The 19,330-nt window shown below is 35.8% G+C and overlaps 1 protein-coding gene across 2 annotated transcripts in view; it reads left to right on the plus strand.

The window, feature by feature from the left end:
* Nucleotides 1–2,559: 2,559 nt before the first annotated feature.
* The window catches only part of LOC113067074 (protein BANP-like), a 33,952-nt gene continuing 17,181 nt past the window's right edge, over nucleotides 2,560–19,330 (plus strand). The window contains exons 1-11 of one of the 2 annotated variants that reach the window (XM_026239300.1): nucleotides 2,560–2,663; nucleotides 4,029–4,142; nucleotides 4,238–4,320; nucleotides 4,400–4,599; nucleotides 5,723–5,824; nucleotides 5,956–6,125; nucleotides 10,599–10,838; nucleotides 12,110–12,271; nucleotides 15,046–15,173; nucleotides 17,582–17,653; nucleotides 17,960–18,010. In XM_026239300.1, coding sequence (XP_026095085.1) covers nucleotides 4,067–4,142; nucleotides 4,238–4,320; nucleotides 4,400–4,599; nucleotides 5,723–5,824; nucleotides 5,956–6,125; nucleotides 10,599–10,838; nucleotides 12,110–12,271; nucleotides 15,046–15,173; nucleotides 17,582–17,653; nucleotides 17,960–18,010 — 1,284 coding nt within the window. In that variant the 5' untranslated portion in view covers nucleotides 2,560–2,663; nucleotides 4,029–4,066. The remainder of the gene's footprint in view (nucleotides 2,664–4,028; nucleotides 4,143–4,237; nucleotides 4,321–4,399; nucleotides 4,600–5,722; nucleotides 5,825–5,955; nucleotides 6,126–10,598; nucleotides 10,839–12,109; nucleotides 12,272–15,045; nucleotides 15,174–17,581; nucleotides 17,654–17,959; nucleotides 18,011–19,330) is intronic. The other variant, XM_026239301.1, reaches the window with a different exon arrangement.

A 19,330-nucleotide genomic window follows, 5' to 3' on the forward strand; every position in this document is an offset into this window, starting at 1 on the left:
CAACTTCATCTTATTTATTTAACATATTATATTGTTCATTATTTAATGTTATGTTTATCATGTATTTTTTATTATCTAAAGGAATAGAAAAAAAAAAGTATTCTGAAAGTTTACTCACCCTCAGGTCATCAAAGATGTAGATGAGTTTGTTTCTTCACAAGAACAGATTTGGAGAATTGGAGCATTACACCACTTGTTCACCAACAGATGATCAGAATGAGAGTCTAAACAGATGATAAAAACATCACAATAATCTACAAGTAATCCAAACCACTCCAGTCCATCAGTTAACAACATGTTGAAAAGCTGCATATTTGGAAGAAACAAATGCATCATGACAAGATAACTTTCCCACTGGAGAAATCAATATTATTGAGAAAAGACTCAAACTTTAACCAGAAGCAACAGTTTGAGGTTAATAATAATAATAAAAAAAATATTGTAACAGATTTGTTTCATGCAAACACACAGATTTTTCTTTCTTTTTTTGTTTGTTTTACTATTCCTTTAAATTTACAGGAATCTGAGGAAACTTCAGAAATTATTTGTCAGTAAGTAACCCCTTCAATCTGAAATATTCTGTTCTGAATGATTCATGTACAAAGGTGAGTGATAATTAAAAATAGATAAGATGTACAGATTTGTATGTGTGCTTTGAATGGAAGGCTAGTCAGAATGATAATGTTATGGATAAATGAGCATTCATGACATGCACAGGTGCTTGTAAAGGGGTGATATGATGCGATTTCAATTTTTCCTTTCTCTTTGGAGTGTTACAAGCTCCTGGTGCATAATGAAGATCTTTAAAGTTTCAAAGACTAAAGTCTCGAATCCAAAGACACATTCTTTATCACAGTTTAATCAACCATGCCCTCCTAAAATGGCTTGTTTAAACACGCCCACACATGTCTACATCACGATGTGAGAAGATTTGCATAACACCGCCCAAATGTGTCCAAACTGCGCTTCTGACTCGCAGCCTTTGCTTTTTATATTTAAATAATTTGCCACTGATGATTCAAACATGAGTTTTGAGCAGTGTTGAGTAGCGCTTTGAGTGTCGTTTCTCCAGATGGGGTTGGGGGGGGGGGGCATATGTGACATACTCTGGTATGTTTAAGAGTAAGTAAGCGGATAACCTCAAATTTTGGTTCCAAAAATGAGGTAACTTCCAGGTTATGTTAGTTGTCATAGCAACTGTCTCTGAACTTAACTTGCTCCGGAGCAGGATATATTCCAGAGTCAGTTCACTTCAGCGAGCCTTCAGTTTGTGTGACAGCGCAAAACATTATATAATATTACAATATGTAATATAGCCTATATATATATATATATATATATATATATATATATATATATATATATATATATATATATATAATGATATGTTAATGAAGAAGCGCTAATATAAGTAATAAGGTAATATATTATTCTAATATGATTATTTATTTTATTGGCATATTTAAGAGTTATCTATAAATTATGTATTAAGAGGTATGTATAAATTCTAAAACACTATGACAAGGTAATGTTTAACTTTTGTTTAAATGTTTAAATGTATCTTATTTATTACATGTAATATATCTCACACATTTTATATAATGTTTAAATTCTAAATCAAAATACTTATCCGATATGGCTTAATGTATAATTAGCATAAAACAAACAACATAATTCACATTCTCAAGGATTAAAGATTAAATAGAAAAAAAAAAGATTGCACAGCCATCAATCAGGTGGCGATGTGCACTAAGCATGTAAACAACTAATGAACAAAAGAAGAAGAAAGAAACACCTTGGTGCGCTTTTAATTAGCGTCTGTTTCTATAACGACTCGTAGATTCGTCGCTCTGTTGAGAATGTTTTGAGTCAGGAACATACTCTGAGTTGAATGAACTTACTCCCGGATGCATTTTTGGAACCACATACCTCGAGTAAGCAAGGTTTGGGGTTAATCAACCGAGAGTTCAGGGTAAGTTAACCCTGCTTTCTGGAATACACCCATGGTTTTATGTTTACGTAGCGTTATACGCACTGTGTAAAAAGACAGTATAAGTAATTATAATCAGTAATTCTGTCCCCACTGGATGCAACAAATATCTTGTTTATAATGGGTTTTATTGATTTTCTCACAGCTTGAGGTATTCAGCCAATCACAACGCACTGGATAGCTGGCCAATCAGAGCACACCTTGCTTTACAGACCGATGAGCTTTATATATGTATATATATATATATATATATATATATATATATATATATATTATATACACACACACACATAAAGGCGTTCCAGAAAGGCAGGACATAGAGGAGAAACAATAATATATATTGTATAAACATATTGCATTATCAAATAATGTTCTTTTTAGCTGCATCATATCATACCCCTTTAATAAAAAGTAAGAGCATTTGTATTGTACATGTGTAAAAAGTCTTGGCACCCGTAAATAAAATGGTTTTGTTGATTTCTCCCAGAGTATTTACATAATTACATACAAAAGAGAGATCACAATCCTGAATACTTTAAACCTCTTATTTCTCAGCCGCCACATTCTATGCGCATGCGCAGTGAGAGCAGCGAGCGGCTCGGGCTTTTCTCTCGCGAGGAAGGACGCCATTATCGGATCCTCACAAACAACACGAGAATTCATCATTCACACGGTAATATAAACCCCTTGGACGGGCGACACCTGCTGCTCTCCGAAACATGTCGCCGTGCATTAAAGAAATACACTTTATCCCGCGGTTCTCGCCTCAGCTCTGTCTTGCTGAAGGGCACAAATGAGGCCTGTTGTGTTTCACCGCTGCTGTTTGAGCTGTAGTTAGTAGGAGAGAGCTAACAGGCTACACGAGCGCGATAGCTGCAGTCTGCTAACTGCACCGCAGCGCTGGGTTTATTATTAAACTATTAGAAACTCCGTCACCGCGCTATGAACATGTTTCAGGGCACGTCACGTTACTTTGGTGATACCATGAACCGAGTATTGTTTCCATCCGTTGGTGAACTGTGTTAATAATATTGTAGGAAACTTAAATATTGTAGTCTTGTGTTCTGGAATACACAGAAATACACACAATAGTAGTCAACATTTTGGAATAATTACGGTTTTAATATTTACATTATAAACTCTCTCTCTCTCTCTCTCTCTCTCTCTCTCTCTATATATATATATAAACCTTGGTTGAGCAAACAAGACTTTTTTCAACATCATGCTATTTAATTAATAATGGTAATAATAACAATTTAAGAATAGTACTTTTTCTTAAATAGTGCATTTATTGCCTAATTATTTTGCAATGTCTCTTCAATAAATTGCAATTCATGTCATTTGTGGAAGGAAATGTGTTTCAGTAATGGACAGAACCAGTGTAGGGTCACCTTCAGTACCACAACACCCCTCAGGGGGTCTCAGTGGGCTTTTGGGCGTCTTTTATTTTTTAATGCCAAGGACATTGATGTGAAGATTACACATTTACCTCGTGGTGGCTTATAATATAAATATTAAAATATCAAAAACACTTTTCATGTAAGTAAAGGAAATAAATGAAAGTCGTTAATGCTTCCCAAAATAATAACACATTAGCAAACAATTCATATAACACTGAAATCAGTGTAAATTTAGTATTATTGAGATATTATTATTTTTTAAATATATTTTGGATATATAGTTTCTGTTTCTGTTGTTTCTGATGTCATTTAAATTTTAAGTGACGTTGTAGTAATTGTGTCGTGTGTTTTTGTCATGTATATTTATTTATTTATATAAATGTTGATACAGTTTTTATTGCAGGTTTAGGTTTATTTATTTAAATCAAATGAAAACGAGAAATGTTGCTTTGGCAGTTACCAGAATTAACATACGTTAAATTTTTTATGTCAGTTAATGTTTCATTGATTTCAAGTAACGAAATAGCGCTTTGGATTGAAGAAAAGCGCATTATAAATGAACACATTATTATTATTATTACTATTGATGAAAACGTTTTAGTTGACTATAATACCCATGATTGCTCTAACACAAGCAGAGCTCAGTTATTGTCCTCTCTCTGAGGCGGAGGTTTGAATGATGTCCGAGCAAGATTTGGTGGAGATCGTCCAGATCGCGGTGGCAGATCTGAACCACGAAGGACACCAAGCGGGTAAGTCCTCCTCTGAATCCGTAAACACATCCGTTTAATGGCTCGCGCTGGTACTGTTTGTGGCTTTCTACAGAGCTTTTTCTAAATTAAACTAGATGTCCTGGAGAATAATGAAGACGCCGATCAACCGGGCAGGAAACGAGCAAGACTGGACATAAGCCAAGAAGCATCTATAAAGGTTAATAGAGATGATCAGTTCAACTTGTATCGGGATGGACGTTTGCCATGCTCATGTTTCACTGGTGTGTCTCTCTCAGGCGATGCTGGTGTCCATCAGTCAGGTCATCTGCCAGCGGCTGGACAGCATGGAGGCCAAGCTGCAGGTGCTCGAGGACACCTGTCGAGGGTTAGTGGAGAAGCTGGACACAGTGATGGGGAAGAACCAGTCCACGATCCAGGTCCCCATGGTGTCAGGATCCCCGTTCGGAGCCACTCAGACCTGTGATAAAGTACGCTGGTGAGTGCACCACAGATGTTTTATTCAACAGAGGTTTCACCATTAATTCAAACCGGACCACGCTCTTGAGATTGGTTTTAGAGACGTAATGGTGAATTGTCTTGAGAAAAGTGGAAAGCCACGTCCAGTCGACCTTTATTTGGGAATATAGAAGATCTGCACGACACCTTCATACACGCTTGTCAACTAACACCACCTTCCCTTGAGTCACCAACGCCATCCAAAACTAGAGCGCACATATTATTGAGCTGTGCTTCTCATCTGATTCACGACTTAGACTTTAAAAATGAGTTATCATGCTGAAATAAACAAAATTATTGCATAATATTTTAAAATATTTTATTGATTATTGCATTGGTTATCTATCAATATTAATAATTAATTGATGCATGTATATTTTGGGTCTGTTTATTAATATAAAGGCCTAAAATATTTTTAAATAAACACTTTTTTGTCTTTATTATTTATTTATGATTAAACGTGTGTTTTTAACAATCTTAAGGTGGCATAAAATATAAATTAATATTACACTTTAATTGGAAATCGAATTATTGTTTTGAAAATGTTGAATCTATGGCATTAATGGTCTCAATTTTTGGACCAGTCCAAATTTTGGTGGTTAATATCACACATCAAATGAGAATTTTATGAATTAATGCCAAAATTACATAATACATGCCTTTAACATGAGCATGATACTGATAGAAAAAAAACTGGTTATTTCTTTCACGTTATGCTGGATACTCAAATCTGGCCGGTGTTCAAATTCAAAACAATTTTGCAGACATAAATAAAAAATAAAACACAAAACTCAAATCATTTTCAATTCTGAATATGAATTTAGGGATTGTAACATCATTATGAGATTGGCATTTAACCGTGTTATTGTTAATTATTATTATTATTATTTCTTTGTAGAGATTGACTTTGAGTGTGGGATGATTGTAAAAGAAATCGAAATGTAAAAAAAGAGGAAACAATCAGCACTATTTAATATTCATTGATAAAATTAATAAAGGGCTATGTATGGAGCATCACTATTTAATATTATTAGAACAGACTTTTTTGTGTTGCTGTAAAGTTTTGACCGTGTCAGAGAGTAAGAGTGAGTGTTTGCTGTCAGCGTTGTTCCTCAGACAAACGTCATCGTGAGTGGAGAGCGGCCGAAGACACGGGAGGAGACTTCACCGCACACGTCAGACTCTTTAGAGAACCTGCTCAGCAAGTGAGTGCCACACATTGTGTTTGAGTGCATAGAGGAAATAAAGATGTGTGTTCAAGCTGTATTCAGATATATACAGGAGACAAGCTGTCCTTAACAGCTCTTGTGTGACTTCTGTTATGTTTTCATTGCAGTACTGTTGGGCGAGGACGACAGAAGACGATATTGCTGAAGGTTCCCGTCCAGGAAGAGGTCCAGGAGGATCAGGAAAGCGGCTCTGAAACCAGTGATTCGGTGTCTAACAGCGGCCAGCCGTTATCTCAGAATACCAACAACGTCACGCTCATCACTCTCAACTCAGAGGGTAAGATTCACAGATGGATTGGGTTTTGTCTTAAACTTCCCCCAACGATAATCACAGGCACATATGCATTTATTTCTGCACAGAAATCCCTTATGAGATCGTTAATACAAGAGGTTTTGTGAGGATATAAAGGACACTTTTTAACAGGATGCTTTTCACATTTCCAGTTATCAGAAGCAGAAAAAAATCCAAGTTATTTATGTATGATAATTGATATTTGCATATTTATGTCTTTTCTAAAGAGGAATAGAAAAATATTGAGAGACTCACACAGCAGCGTTAACCAGTTTTCTACTTGAAATCAGGTTAATAAAACATAAATATAATGTTATAAATGTACATGCATTTTTGTAAAAAAATAAAAAAATAAAATAAAAATAATATATATATATATATATATATATATATATATATATATATATATATATATATATATATATATATATATATATATATATATATATATATACCAAATTAATAAAACACAAAGTATAACATAATGTACATGACCTTTTTTGTTAAAATATCTAAAATACAAAAAAGTAAATAAACATATCAAGATAATAAAATACAACGTATAATATTACAAATGTACATAACGTTTTTTAAACAATTAAAATGGTTTATAAAAACTTATAGCAAACTTAAAACGCAAAGCATAATGTTATCAATGTACATAAAAAAAAAATATATAGAAAAATGTAAACAAAAAAAATGTATACCAATGTAATAAAACCAAAAGTATAATATAGGCTGAAAAATGTAAATACATTTTAATAATAATTTTTTTTTGGTTAAAATATGAAAATAAAAACATTTAAAAAATAAAACGTTTATTATGAAGCAGTAAAACAAAGAATAATATTATAGATGTATATTCATTTTCTTTGTAAGTAAATTACAAAAAGCTGCTAGATTCGTGATATTAATAATTGTGGAAACATGTCATCACTATCTGTGAAATATGTCCATAATCTTAGTTATTTCCTAGCTATGATTTGTTATACATCTAATCAGTTGCAGGTGTTATCAGGGGGCGGGACATGGTCATTATAGAGAGATCCTGATTGGACAAAAATTATTGTAGTGCAGGATGAGTCATCGACATTATTAGGCTGTTTTCTAGAAGAGAAAGACTATATATTTGAACTCTACATAAAGCTAATTTCGTCAGTGATTAGACGCTTACTTGGATATTAATTTCCCCAAATCTAAGAAGAACTAAAAGCCACAAAATATTCCAAATTTGATTTTATGGCGACATAAAAGGATACCCTTTTTAAAAGCCAGTGGGAACCAGTTGTTTTGAGTTCAGCACAAACATGGCCTCACAAGAAGAGCAATAAATTTAAACAGTCATTGAAAAGGTTTGAAGACATGGAAATCTCAGAAAAGCATCTGCACAAATAAGATAATAGCATGTTTATGGCTCGTATGTGTTTTCATCTGTTTTGTCTCTGTGGTTGGGTAACATTTAAGCATAAAAATGTAGCGGAAAAATCCTTGAAAGCTAAGAAGTGTGAACAGAGAACAATAGGCTCCGGTTAGTGAAGTCAAAGTTTACTCTGCTGCTATTATTGATTAATAATATAAACATGTTTTGACTATCCACTGTCACTTCAAACAGAGCTTGTTACACCAGCGGCACATGTGTGTTGTGTAAACGTCTGGCCGTCTGTGATTCAGGGACGTATCTTTGGTCTGGAGGAGCTCTGGGATTAAAGGGTTTGTTTTGATTGCTTAACTTCTGCTTTTGCTTTTCTTATTATTTGACTGGGTTGTTTTGCAGTGGCGTCTGGGTTAGCTTGGTTAGTTCAAAGACGTTCCTCCACAAATATTCTCGTGATGATCTTTAGTCAACGAATGGTACATTTGGTTCTTAAAAGGCTTTGCTTTTGTTTGTTTGTGTCGTTTTCCCCTTGCTTTAACCTCGTCCCTTGTTTTGATGTAGAGGAGTGGGGTAAAATGTGTCATCCCTTTAATCTTAGCAAACTGTGCAGCATTTTTGTCATGTGACCATACCATACATTTAAAAAGGGCCGATATTATACAGCTGCTTGTGATTGAGAGATTCACATTGGGGGAAAAAAATTGATTTTTGTTTTTGTTTTGCTTGCCAAAGTAAATTCATTTAATTAAAATGGATTGAACTAATGAATAACTAAAAATTTTGAAATATTTGTTTCACTACATTCAAATATTTAAAAATTTTTCCTGGCTGTTATATGACAAACATTTGTGTATGTTGATAAATTAATTATTCATTTACCAATTTATTTGTCAATAATATTTTTTTTCCATACCAAAATAATTATATTATATTATATTATATTATATTATATTATATTATGTTATATTATATTATATTATATTTATATTATATTATATTATATTATATTATATTATATTATATTATATTATATTATATTATATTATATTATATTGCATTACAAAATGTAATTTTTTTGCTACATTAAAATATTCTAAATTTGAAAATTTTTCTGTCTGGTTTAAAAGTGTGAAAATATTATACAAAAACATATTTTTTATTTTAAGTTTATAAAGATACATGTGATTGAGAGGTTAACATGGCGAAAACAGTCATTTTATTTAGCTAGAAATGTTTTTTTAAAATGTTTATTAAATTACGACCAACTTGTACAGCTGCCTGTGGTTCAAAAGCTTTGTTTTGCTAGAAATATGCATAGAAAGTTGTATTTTATTATTAGAATACAGAATATTAGTTGTTTTGCTACATCCAGCTTTGTTCTATGAAAATGTAAATATGCTATATTATAATATTTTGACACATTTTGCTCCCTAACATACTTTTTGCGTGCCAGAGACAGAAGTCCGCATTACATGATAAACCTTAACTGAGCAGCAATAAACCCCGTCAAGCTATAGCCGAAGCAATGCTTGGCACGCACTACACATTCAAACATCTAACACAAATGCCAATTCATTTCTGAGACGAATTATGCCAGAAGTCACAATATTTTTCTTGAGAGCACTCATGATGAGAACACATTCCTGGTTATGTAATAATGTGAGTCTTAGTTATGTGAAGAAGAAATATGATGGTCTCACTGTTGAACTTCAGTCATCATTTTCGGCCATGCCAGCATTTTTGTCCAAATAAAGAAAGCGTCTCCTTCCTAAGTGGTCTAAACCAGTAATGCTCTTGCGATGTGTTTGTTTAGTGACTGTAAATGTCCACCAGGGGACACTCTTGCATTTGCTCTGAGCGCTGGAGTGTGTTTCCAGTTCTCTCTGGGGGACTTGATCTCACCCCTTCACAAATATTTGGGATTACTAGGAGGCTAATATTGAAAACAACGTCTGATCTGTCATTTGTTCTCCCCGTCCTGAATATAACATTTGACCTTGTTAGAGTCACGTATATTGACACAAATGTCCTGTACAGTGATCTGCTGTCTATATCAGGGGTTTGCAAACTTTTTGATGCTAAATATCAGATATACTCCTCCTTTGCAAAGGTGCATCTTCCTAAAATATAAAGGAAGCTAAATATTTTCATGTATATAAGGCATTCATGCTGCGAAGTATAACGCGTTTACAAAGTAAAATAGTTGGCAGTTAAATTCTCATAATTGCAAAAGCAAATGCAAATTAGTAAAATATAATATGGAAACTATTTGAATATTAATGCAAATAAATAATGTTGTGTATCTTTTTATCCATTATTAGCTGTGTTATCAATGTACTAAAATATAATTCATTATATATTTAATTGGCTTTTTATATTTCATTTTTAATTGTGGTTCAAGTTTTAGAGATTTTGTTATGTGCATAAGTCATTTTTATTCGTTTTTATTAAATATTTCTATTCATGTTTCATTTAGTTTGATTTCAGCTTTATTCATTTTAGTACTTCAACTTAATCTTGCTTTATTTCAGTTGACAAAGCAACATTTATAGTTTGAATATTTCATCTAATATTTATATTTTCCTTGTTATATTCATATCAGTTTTATTTATATAGATTTTTTTTTGTAATATAATACAATTTAATATAAAAATGTATTTTGCCATGCAAAAAATAAATAAAAATGAATTAATGAATAAATATATTTTTTTTAATGATAAAATAATAATAATATTAATTTATGGACAAACCCAAATATATAATATAATATAATATAATATAATATAATATAATATAATATAATATAATCTGTCAAATACACATTTCTAGCAAAACTTTTTAAGAAAAAAAAATATTGGATTCATTATAGTATATTTATATTTATATACACACACACACACACACACACACATATATACTTACATATAGTATATGTAAGTAATTTGTTTTCTGTCAGACGACTTCATAGTTACAAATACTCCATAATAAACGATAGTGAATAATTACTTCTGAACATGGGATAACTGTGTACATTTGGAAAAAGGTTTTCGTAATTAGTGTTTATTTTGCTCCTTCTTCTGTAGAGGACTATCCTGCAGGAACGTGGCTGGGTGATGAGAACAACCCTGAGATGCGTGTGCGCTGTCCGGTGTCTCCCGCAGACATGCTGCACGTCAGCACTAACTGTCGCACGGCAGAGAAGATGGCCCTGACGCTGCTGGACTATCTGTTCCACCGCGAGGTGCAGGCCGTCTCCAACCTCTCCGGACAGGGCAAGCACGGCAAGAAACAGCTGGACCCGCTCATGATCTACGGCATCCGCTGTGAGTCTGATCAGTACCTCCAAAAGAACAACATAAGTAGGCTATGAATTACAGTGTGTTGATCACAGTTCTGATGATTCTGATTCCTGGACGATTCAGTTAATGATTATTTATGTGTTTGTATGAGCAGCCAGTTAGTAACCGCATTAATTGAAGTGCCTTGTGTACTGTAAGTTGTAATCTATATGTGATGTGTTCATAAACAGTACTGGCTCATAAGGATTTGGACTGCATTGGTTGTGCTGTATGCTTTTGATTCACTATAAAGAACCAGTTCCTAAGAGTCTTTTGTGCCGTAATCAGGCCACATTAAGGTTTTGATTCACTAAAATAACTGGGAGTAGGTCTGCACTAGTTGTGCTGCATGTTTCTGATTCACTAAAAACAACAGGAGAAGCATTCATTCAAGAATTGGACTACATTGATTGCATTATTAGGTTCTGACTAAGGAAAAAGAACCAGCTCATAAGAGCCATTCAATTGAGAATGATATTACACTGATTGCGCTATATGGTTTTGATTCACTAAAAATAATCAGTTCACACGAATCATTTATTTAGGAATCTGATTGCAATAAATGAACTGTAAGGCTTTAATTCACTGCAGTAACTGGCTCATGAGATTCATTTGTTTAGAAACTGGTTGTGCTTTACAGTTTGATTTTGATTCACTATATAAAGAACCAGTTCATAAGAGTCATTTGCTCCAGAATCAGAATACACTGGTTTGCAGTATTCTATTTTTTTTTTTTTTTTTTAATGATCAATTCTGAAGCCTATTTTTCCCAACCCTCTCTGTGACTATTGAGAAATCAGATCTTTGTCTGTATCACTTCAGTTTATATGAGTCAGTTTAATTAATCTCAGTTCTGTCCTGTCTAATTCAAATCATGCTGCGCTTCTGCTTCATCTGGCATCAGACTTATTTCCCTCACATGAGCTAATTAGAAGTGCTTCTAACCGCTCCTCTCATTCACAACAACTCGCGTCACATCATTATGTTGGTCAGTTCATGCAACAAACCATAAGTAGCATCGAGGAATGAGCTGGTGTGGATAATTATAAATACAAGGAATGTTACATGCAGTTTTGCACGAGCAAACACCACTACACAGTGCCTAATGTGAATGAACTCTACTCAATGATCTCAAAGTGGAAAGAGTTTATTTGCTTTCTGCATAAATGTATTACTAAATATTATGTCAGTGTTTCCTCCCTTATTTCAGGACTCATTTTATTATGCTTGCTATGTCTCTGTCTATGTGTATCCAGGTCACCTGTTCCACAAGTTCACCATAACCGAGTCCGACTGGTACCGCATCAAGCAGAGCATCGACTCCAAGTGTCGCACCGCTTGGCGCCGGAAGCAGCGAGGACAGAGTTTGGCGGTTAAGAGTTTCTCACGAAGAACCCCCGCCTCGCAGAACAGCCCAGGTACGAACCCCTACAACCTTTCCCGCCAAATTTGTCTCTTGCGAAACTTCCGAGCCCTGTTTCTCTTTGATCTTGATGCTAAGTGTCAAGGCCGCCCGCAGCTGGTTAGTGTACGAGAGAGAACTAGCTATGTATATAAACTCAAATCCATTCACGCAAATGTCATGTGTACGTTGCGTGTTTGTTTCTCACACGTATGTTTGTGTGTGCGAGAGATACTCTGTGACTGATGTTTCCTCATCTAACAGCTGGTTTTAATCTCAGGACAACGCCTCACGTCCTGTCCCTTCCTCTCAGAGATCCGCAGGCCTTCACCTTTGACCCTTAACCAAGTATCCTGTATTGGTCCGTCACAGTGGTCTATACACTTACGATTGCTTCACCTCCTTTGGTTGTCCATGTCCAGCTGGAATAGGCCTCTCTGCGTGGTGGATTAAACTATTGGCTTATGAACAAGGCACCTGGTGCTCAGCCTTCTTTCAAACCAGAGCGAGAAGAACATGGGGTCTGTTGCTAATGCAACAACAAAGTGTTTTCATCCGAGAACAAAAATATTGTATTTTTGATGAGTAGGCATGGAGAAAAAATAAGCAGCACGCCCTGACATAGCTTGCAAAATTCTGTATATATATTTACAAATTTACAAGGCAGGTCAGGTGATTTGGATCAAAAATATTTTATGTTAAGTCTGGATGAAAGTCTGTTCACATCCCAATATAGGAATCACTAACTTAAGTGGACTAAATTTATTTATATCGCCTGTGGAAGGCGTAGGACTATAAAATGTTCGTCCAATCATATACTTCTGTCCGAGGACTACGATAGGCTGTGCTACCTGCCTGTCAATGTATGTATTTGCATACCTCCGCGCGCCCTGTTCGCGCAGACATGAGACATCTTCATTGCGTTGCATTATGCGATTCCAGACCGAGCGAAAATGGATGGCATTATTATTGTCGTATTCTGCATTTTGTACTGTAATGTTTTCTCACCGCTGAACGAGGAAATCTGACAGTGTTGCATTCAGACTTCCACCAATGCCGTTTCTCGTCGTGTCACTGGTTAGCGTCTGGTCTTCACGTGCACGGTTTTGTGTTCTGGAGGAGGCGTGGCTTTAGAGAGTGATTTGCAAGGAGGGTGCGATCTTATTTTTTTATAGCTAGCTTACTTTTGCTAGCTTCTCCAAAACCGCTTACCCTACCTGAATCTGAAATAAATACTTTACATTTAAGAAGCGACAAAGACATAGCGACGTTTTGTCTTTGTTTGTACACTTCTCAGTACCGTACTATACTATATACCAGGTGCATGTGCATTAACTGCCAGAACATGACATTTGAAAATATTTAATAAGTAGCAATGGTTTGGTCAAATTACCATGTTCCATGGATCCATAAAATGTTTATATTTAATATTAAAAGTTAGACTTTGTTTGTTTGTTAACATGATTGCTAACTGCAAGAATATGTATCTAAAAATAATTAATGCTTACTTATGGGAAATGTTTATGTTTGTTTGCAGACCTTTCATTAACACACAAAGTGTGTGTTTGTTTAACGTTAGAATGAGAATTCAATTTTGGTACATCACCACACCTGTTGGCACATGTTAGCAGGTTTTAGCATGTGCACTAACCACTAAGCCAAAATTCTTCATTTGAATAAGCCGTGATGTCTAGGTCAAATACCCATTTTCTTTTTCAAACATAAATTTTAACCATGTGCACTAGATTGTAAAAAACAAGGAGTCAACCAGAACAATCAACTTTCTTTCACACCGTTTATATTACAGTGTTCTGATCAATTTTTTGTGAACTTTTGCTAACTGCCAGACCACAAAAATATTCAGTATAATTAATAAGCACAGTTGTTTTTATTTTATGTGGGCATTGCTAAACCGATAGCAGCTAAGAAGCGGAAACTAGCAAACTGAAGGACAAATTGCTTAGGAGGTCTTTCAGATGCATAAAATTGATTCAGGTTTACTCTTCCTCCACAACCTTGTGAAGACCCAGCGTAGTCTCAGATCACTTTGCGGCTGGGGAAACTAACAGTACAGCTGTGTCACATTTGGTGCTTTTACCTCCCAAGAAATGTTAGCCTGCTAATATGCCCTTCTCTATGATTTAAAATCACTCCAACTTTGTAAATGAATACCCGCAGCGTTTTTCCAGAGACAACTTGACGAGCTTTCATCAGAAATGCGGTAAGTGTGTGTTTTAAGTGTCTGGGCTGTTGTAGCTTGTGGGTAATTCTCGTTGTTTAGACTGAGGGGTTGGGTTTACGTACGGTTTTAGGGCAAGAGTGCGTTCGGGCTGCTAGGTCGAGAGCCCTTGTTGTGTATTTTGAGGACGCTGTATAAACACGCTGTAATCTGACAGATGCGCTGGATCCCGTCCAGCTGCAGTCGGAAGGGATTTTCCTCAAGTTCAGTGTGTGTGTATCCACTAATATCCGCCTGTGAGAACCTTGTTTATCATATATTCTCTTCTACATTTGTTTGGGTTTGCACACGTTCACATTCGTACAAATATCTCAGACTATGTGACCTGCGGCTGTGTGAGCGCATGGGAGTTTGTCTGATTACACCGAAGTCATGATGGAGGACAGACTGTGGTTTTTCTCTTATCTCTGTCTTGCGTAAGTGTGTGTGTGTGTGTGTGTGTTTGGCAGTTACGGTGGAGCATCTTCTCTTATTGAAAGCAGTTGTTTGACACGGTTTGACCCACATAGTTGGATTGTGTTATGAACTTGTTTATGTGTGTCCTCGAACAGATGGAGTGTCGGCCGCAGAGACGTCAGCTATTGAGACCTCTTCCCAGCAGGCCTTGCACTACGCGCTGGCTGGAGCCACACAACAAGTCCAGATCCACCGTATTGGAGAAGACGGGCAGGTGCAAGTGGTGAGTATCGCCATATCATCATCAAAAAGGCCACCTACACAAATATTTTTCGATTTGAACTGCTTCACGTCGTGGCCACAATCACCACTTCAGATGTGCATTATTTTCAAATAATATTCTGGAGTTAGAACACATCTATCCATCCACATCCTTCCACATCCATCCATCCATCCACATCCTTCCACATCCATCCATCCATCCATCCACATCCATCCACATCCATCCATCCACATCCATCCATCCATCCATCCATCCATCCATCCACATCCTTCCACATCCATACTTCCACATCCATCAATCCACATCCATCCATCCATCCACATCCATCCATCCGTCCATTCACATCCATCCATCCACATCCATCCATCCATCCACATCCATCCGTCCATCCGTCCATCCATCCATCCATCCACATCCGTCCATCCGTCCATCCATCCATCCATCCACATCCATCCATCCATCCATCCACATCCATCCATCCGTCCATCCATCCATCCATCCATCCATCCACATCCATCCATCCATCCATCCATCCACATCCATACGTCCATCCATCCATCCATCCATCCACATCCATACGTCCATCCATCCATCCACATCCATCCATCCATATGCAAAAGTTATAACTTGTAAAAGTTAACCTAAAGTTAAAGCTTAAGTTTAGCTAAAGTTCTATTGCTTATAAATGGAAAATAATAAATATTTATGAATTACAACTAAGAGTACAGTGTCAAGTACATTACTCTATATGTAATAATTTTTACTTTCTTATTTTATAATAATAATTTAAATGCCTTTACAATATGAGCACAAATTAAGATGTTCATGGCCCTAAAAAAGGTTCATTACCCTGTAAATAAGTTGAGGGTGGGTTGTTTGACCTGCGTGCAGGAAGCTAGCAACCATGTAGTGCCACCTTGATAAACACTGCCAAGGGGGCAACAAATCTGGCACTGACAAGCTCCACTTTTTTCACCAACAGTAAATATCTGGCTTAAATTATTGCACTTGCAAGACCACACATCTCGTACCGTAATGCAATCATACCCATTCATCTCAGCACATAAACACACTCCAACATGTCCTGATCTCTGTAAGAAGGTCTCGCTCTCCAGAACTCTCTTTGAGTGCTGGTGCTCAGAGGAAAGCCGGATCCCATGCATGCGTTTTAATGGAGCTTTGGCAGCAGAGTTTCCGCTGTGCCCCATCATGCGCTCTCTTTGAAGACCTAAACATGATCTCTGACTCTCACAGCTGCATGAGGTCATCTCCACCCCGACACACCATCCGAAATATGATCCGCATACTGTTATGACAGCACAATCAAAACCCTGAATACACAATGGACAATCAAGAGAGTTAAATCTGCGGAGGAGTTCTTGGCATCAGTGGACTCAGAAACGGATCTGTCATCTGTTGTTTGTGTAACATCTCTCTGAACCGAACCATAATAGTCGTACTCTCGGAGGCAACAACTCAGTGGTCAGCTTTAGTCAAAGCCATTTGGCTCCGCGAAGGCTCAGTTTTTGTCACTCACACATAATCGATAAATTTAGGCTGTCAGATACGGCAAACAATGACATGCACTTTTTAGGTTTTGAATGATCACTTGTGTAGTTTTTGTTATAAATTTTTCCTAAATTAGACTTTTTTATTTTTTTTATTTTGAGAAAGCAGTGAAGGAAAAACACTGATTAGTGAAACCAATAATATCAAATGTTTAGGAACACGCCAAATTATTTGTGGAAACGTGTTATTTCTATAACAACAGTACTGAACTACCAAGAAACACGAGACTGAAAAGTCTTCCAAGTTTAGCCATGATATATTTGCCATGTTCTAATAATTAAAATACAGTTAACACTTTCCTGGAAGACACCAATCATTTTGTTATGATTATCATTAAAAAACATAATTAAATTGTAACTATTGGTCAATTTGGTGTTTTAGTTTCAAATGGTGGACAATTGTTTCTTGAGCAGCAAATCAGCAAATTAAAATGATTTCTGAAAATCACGTGACACTGAAGACTGGAGTAATGATTGGAGTAATAATTGCATCAAAGGAATAAATTACATCTTTAAATATGTCCACATAGAGAAACGTTATTTTAATAATATTTCACAGTATTGCTGTTTTTACTGTGTTTTTATAAATAAATGCAGCTTTGGAGAGCATTTCCAAAAATTCCGTTTCCGTAATTATTCCAAACGTTTGACTTCTAGTGTATACACATGTCGTCTGTTTAGGACTTTTTGTCTTGCTGTTTCTAATTTCATAGCTAGCGGTTTATGTATCCTAAATACACGGAGTTAAATAATATTGGCACACTTTAAATTGTCAAACATAATTATTTGACAACGGCTTGATTGGAAATGAGATTAATTTGGATGTTTTTTGGTTCACAGATACCGCAGGGACACCTCCACATCGCTCAGGTGCCCCAGGGCGAACAGGTGCAGATCACGCAGGACAGCGAGGTGAGCATCATTTCCCTTAGATCTGAATACATTTAAAGAATGAGGTAACAAACATTTGATGCTGCTTTTATTGTATGCTAGATAATCCATATTTAATCGTTATTGCAACAAAAACGTTTTAAAAATTGTACATCTAAAGCACCGTTGACAGCACATTTCCATTGTTTTTCTTTGTAAACGTCCATTTTTTAAAAATATTTTTTTACCATTACAAAATGTTTTAAAAACATCACACTTTCAAACCTTTGTTTTTTTGCCATCTCACCACTTTTTTTTTTTTGAAATGATGTCATTCCTGTCTTGCAGGGCAACCTACAGATCCACCAAGTGCATGTTGGGCAAGATGGCCAGGTAAATGTAGGTACCCTTTTACATGTATTGGTCTGTTTCCATGTGACAGTGTCTTTGTGCGTCCTCTCTCATTTTTTTGCTTGTTCTGAGAGTATGATGTTTGGGATAGCGTGCACTTCCTGTTTCTCAGCTCACATCAGTGAGGGACTCTAGATCAGACAGGGCTGAAAAGCTGTTGAGGTCTGTGTCAAAAAATTCAACTCCTTTCACACAAACAAAACACATTCAACATTTTGGATCATCTGTGAGGTGCACAACCGATCAGTATTACATAACAACCGCTCAGAACATCATAGCCAGGGTTATTTTAGGATCATGCAGAACTGTTATACAGTTATTTCTATTGTTCATACATATATTTTAGGTTTTCCATTTTCATTTTCATTTTGTCATTATTATTATTTATTTGTTTAAATAAGTCTACTTTCTATAAATTTTATTTCATTTTTATTTGTAGTCATTTTCGTAAATAAAATATATATATATATTTTTTTTTTTAAATGGCTGAAGTTACAAAAACGTTTTATTTCAGTAAATGTTTCTTTTTTTCCAAGTAACTCTTTTTATGTTGTTAGTTAAATATAGTGGTTAGCAACCTTGTAACAACATTTAGCATTGAAGTGGAACATACTCTGCATTGCACTTTTCACTCTGAAAATACAAATCTAGATTGTACTTTGCCATTAAGGCAGCTTTTGCCGTTCTATCAGCACTTGTTTTGTCTAGCCCGTTTCAAATGTTCCAGCTTTTTACACATGCTCAAACACCCATTATAATGATGGTTTTCATCTGTACAGTAGCAATGACTAAATGTTTGCATGTATTTTTATTTTTATAGTCCTGGCACGTCGCCCAGATGATTGTAGATATGACGTGGTATTTAGTCCCAAGTGCAAAAGTTTGCACGTATACAGAATGCGTGTTTTCTGAAATCTCTAAATGGCTAATATGCATTAGACAATATCTATCTATGCGCTCAAATAACATTAAAATAGGAAGAAGAAAGAGAGCAAAGGAATATGTCATTGACCCTGAGACAACGTTCAGATGATTTCCCTGGACCTCTTCTACATCTCCCTCTGCATCGGGGTTTTTTCTTTTGTCCCTTCCAAGGATTTCTTCTCTCTGGTCCCTCCTCTTCTTCCTCCATCTCCTCTCTTTTCATCTCCACGTGCTATGGTTCATGTGTCTTCGACTCATCTCCGTCCTGTAAACAACTGGAGGCCTGTCCTCCACTCAGCCTCAGGTCAGCAAAATGTCTGGCCAGCAGGACAGCAGTCTCCTCAAAGCTTTCAGCAGGGCTATGAATGCTTCAGAAATACTTCA

This window comes from Carassius auratus, chromosome 50 (assembly GCF_003368295.1).
Source record: "Carassius auratus strain Wakin chromosome 50, ASM336829v1, whole genome shotgun sequence".
NCBI classification, from domain to species: Eukaryota; Metazoa; Chordata; class Actinopteri; order Cypriniformes; family Cyprinidae; genus Carassius; species Carassius auratus.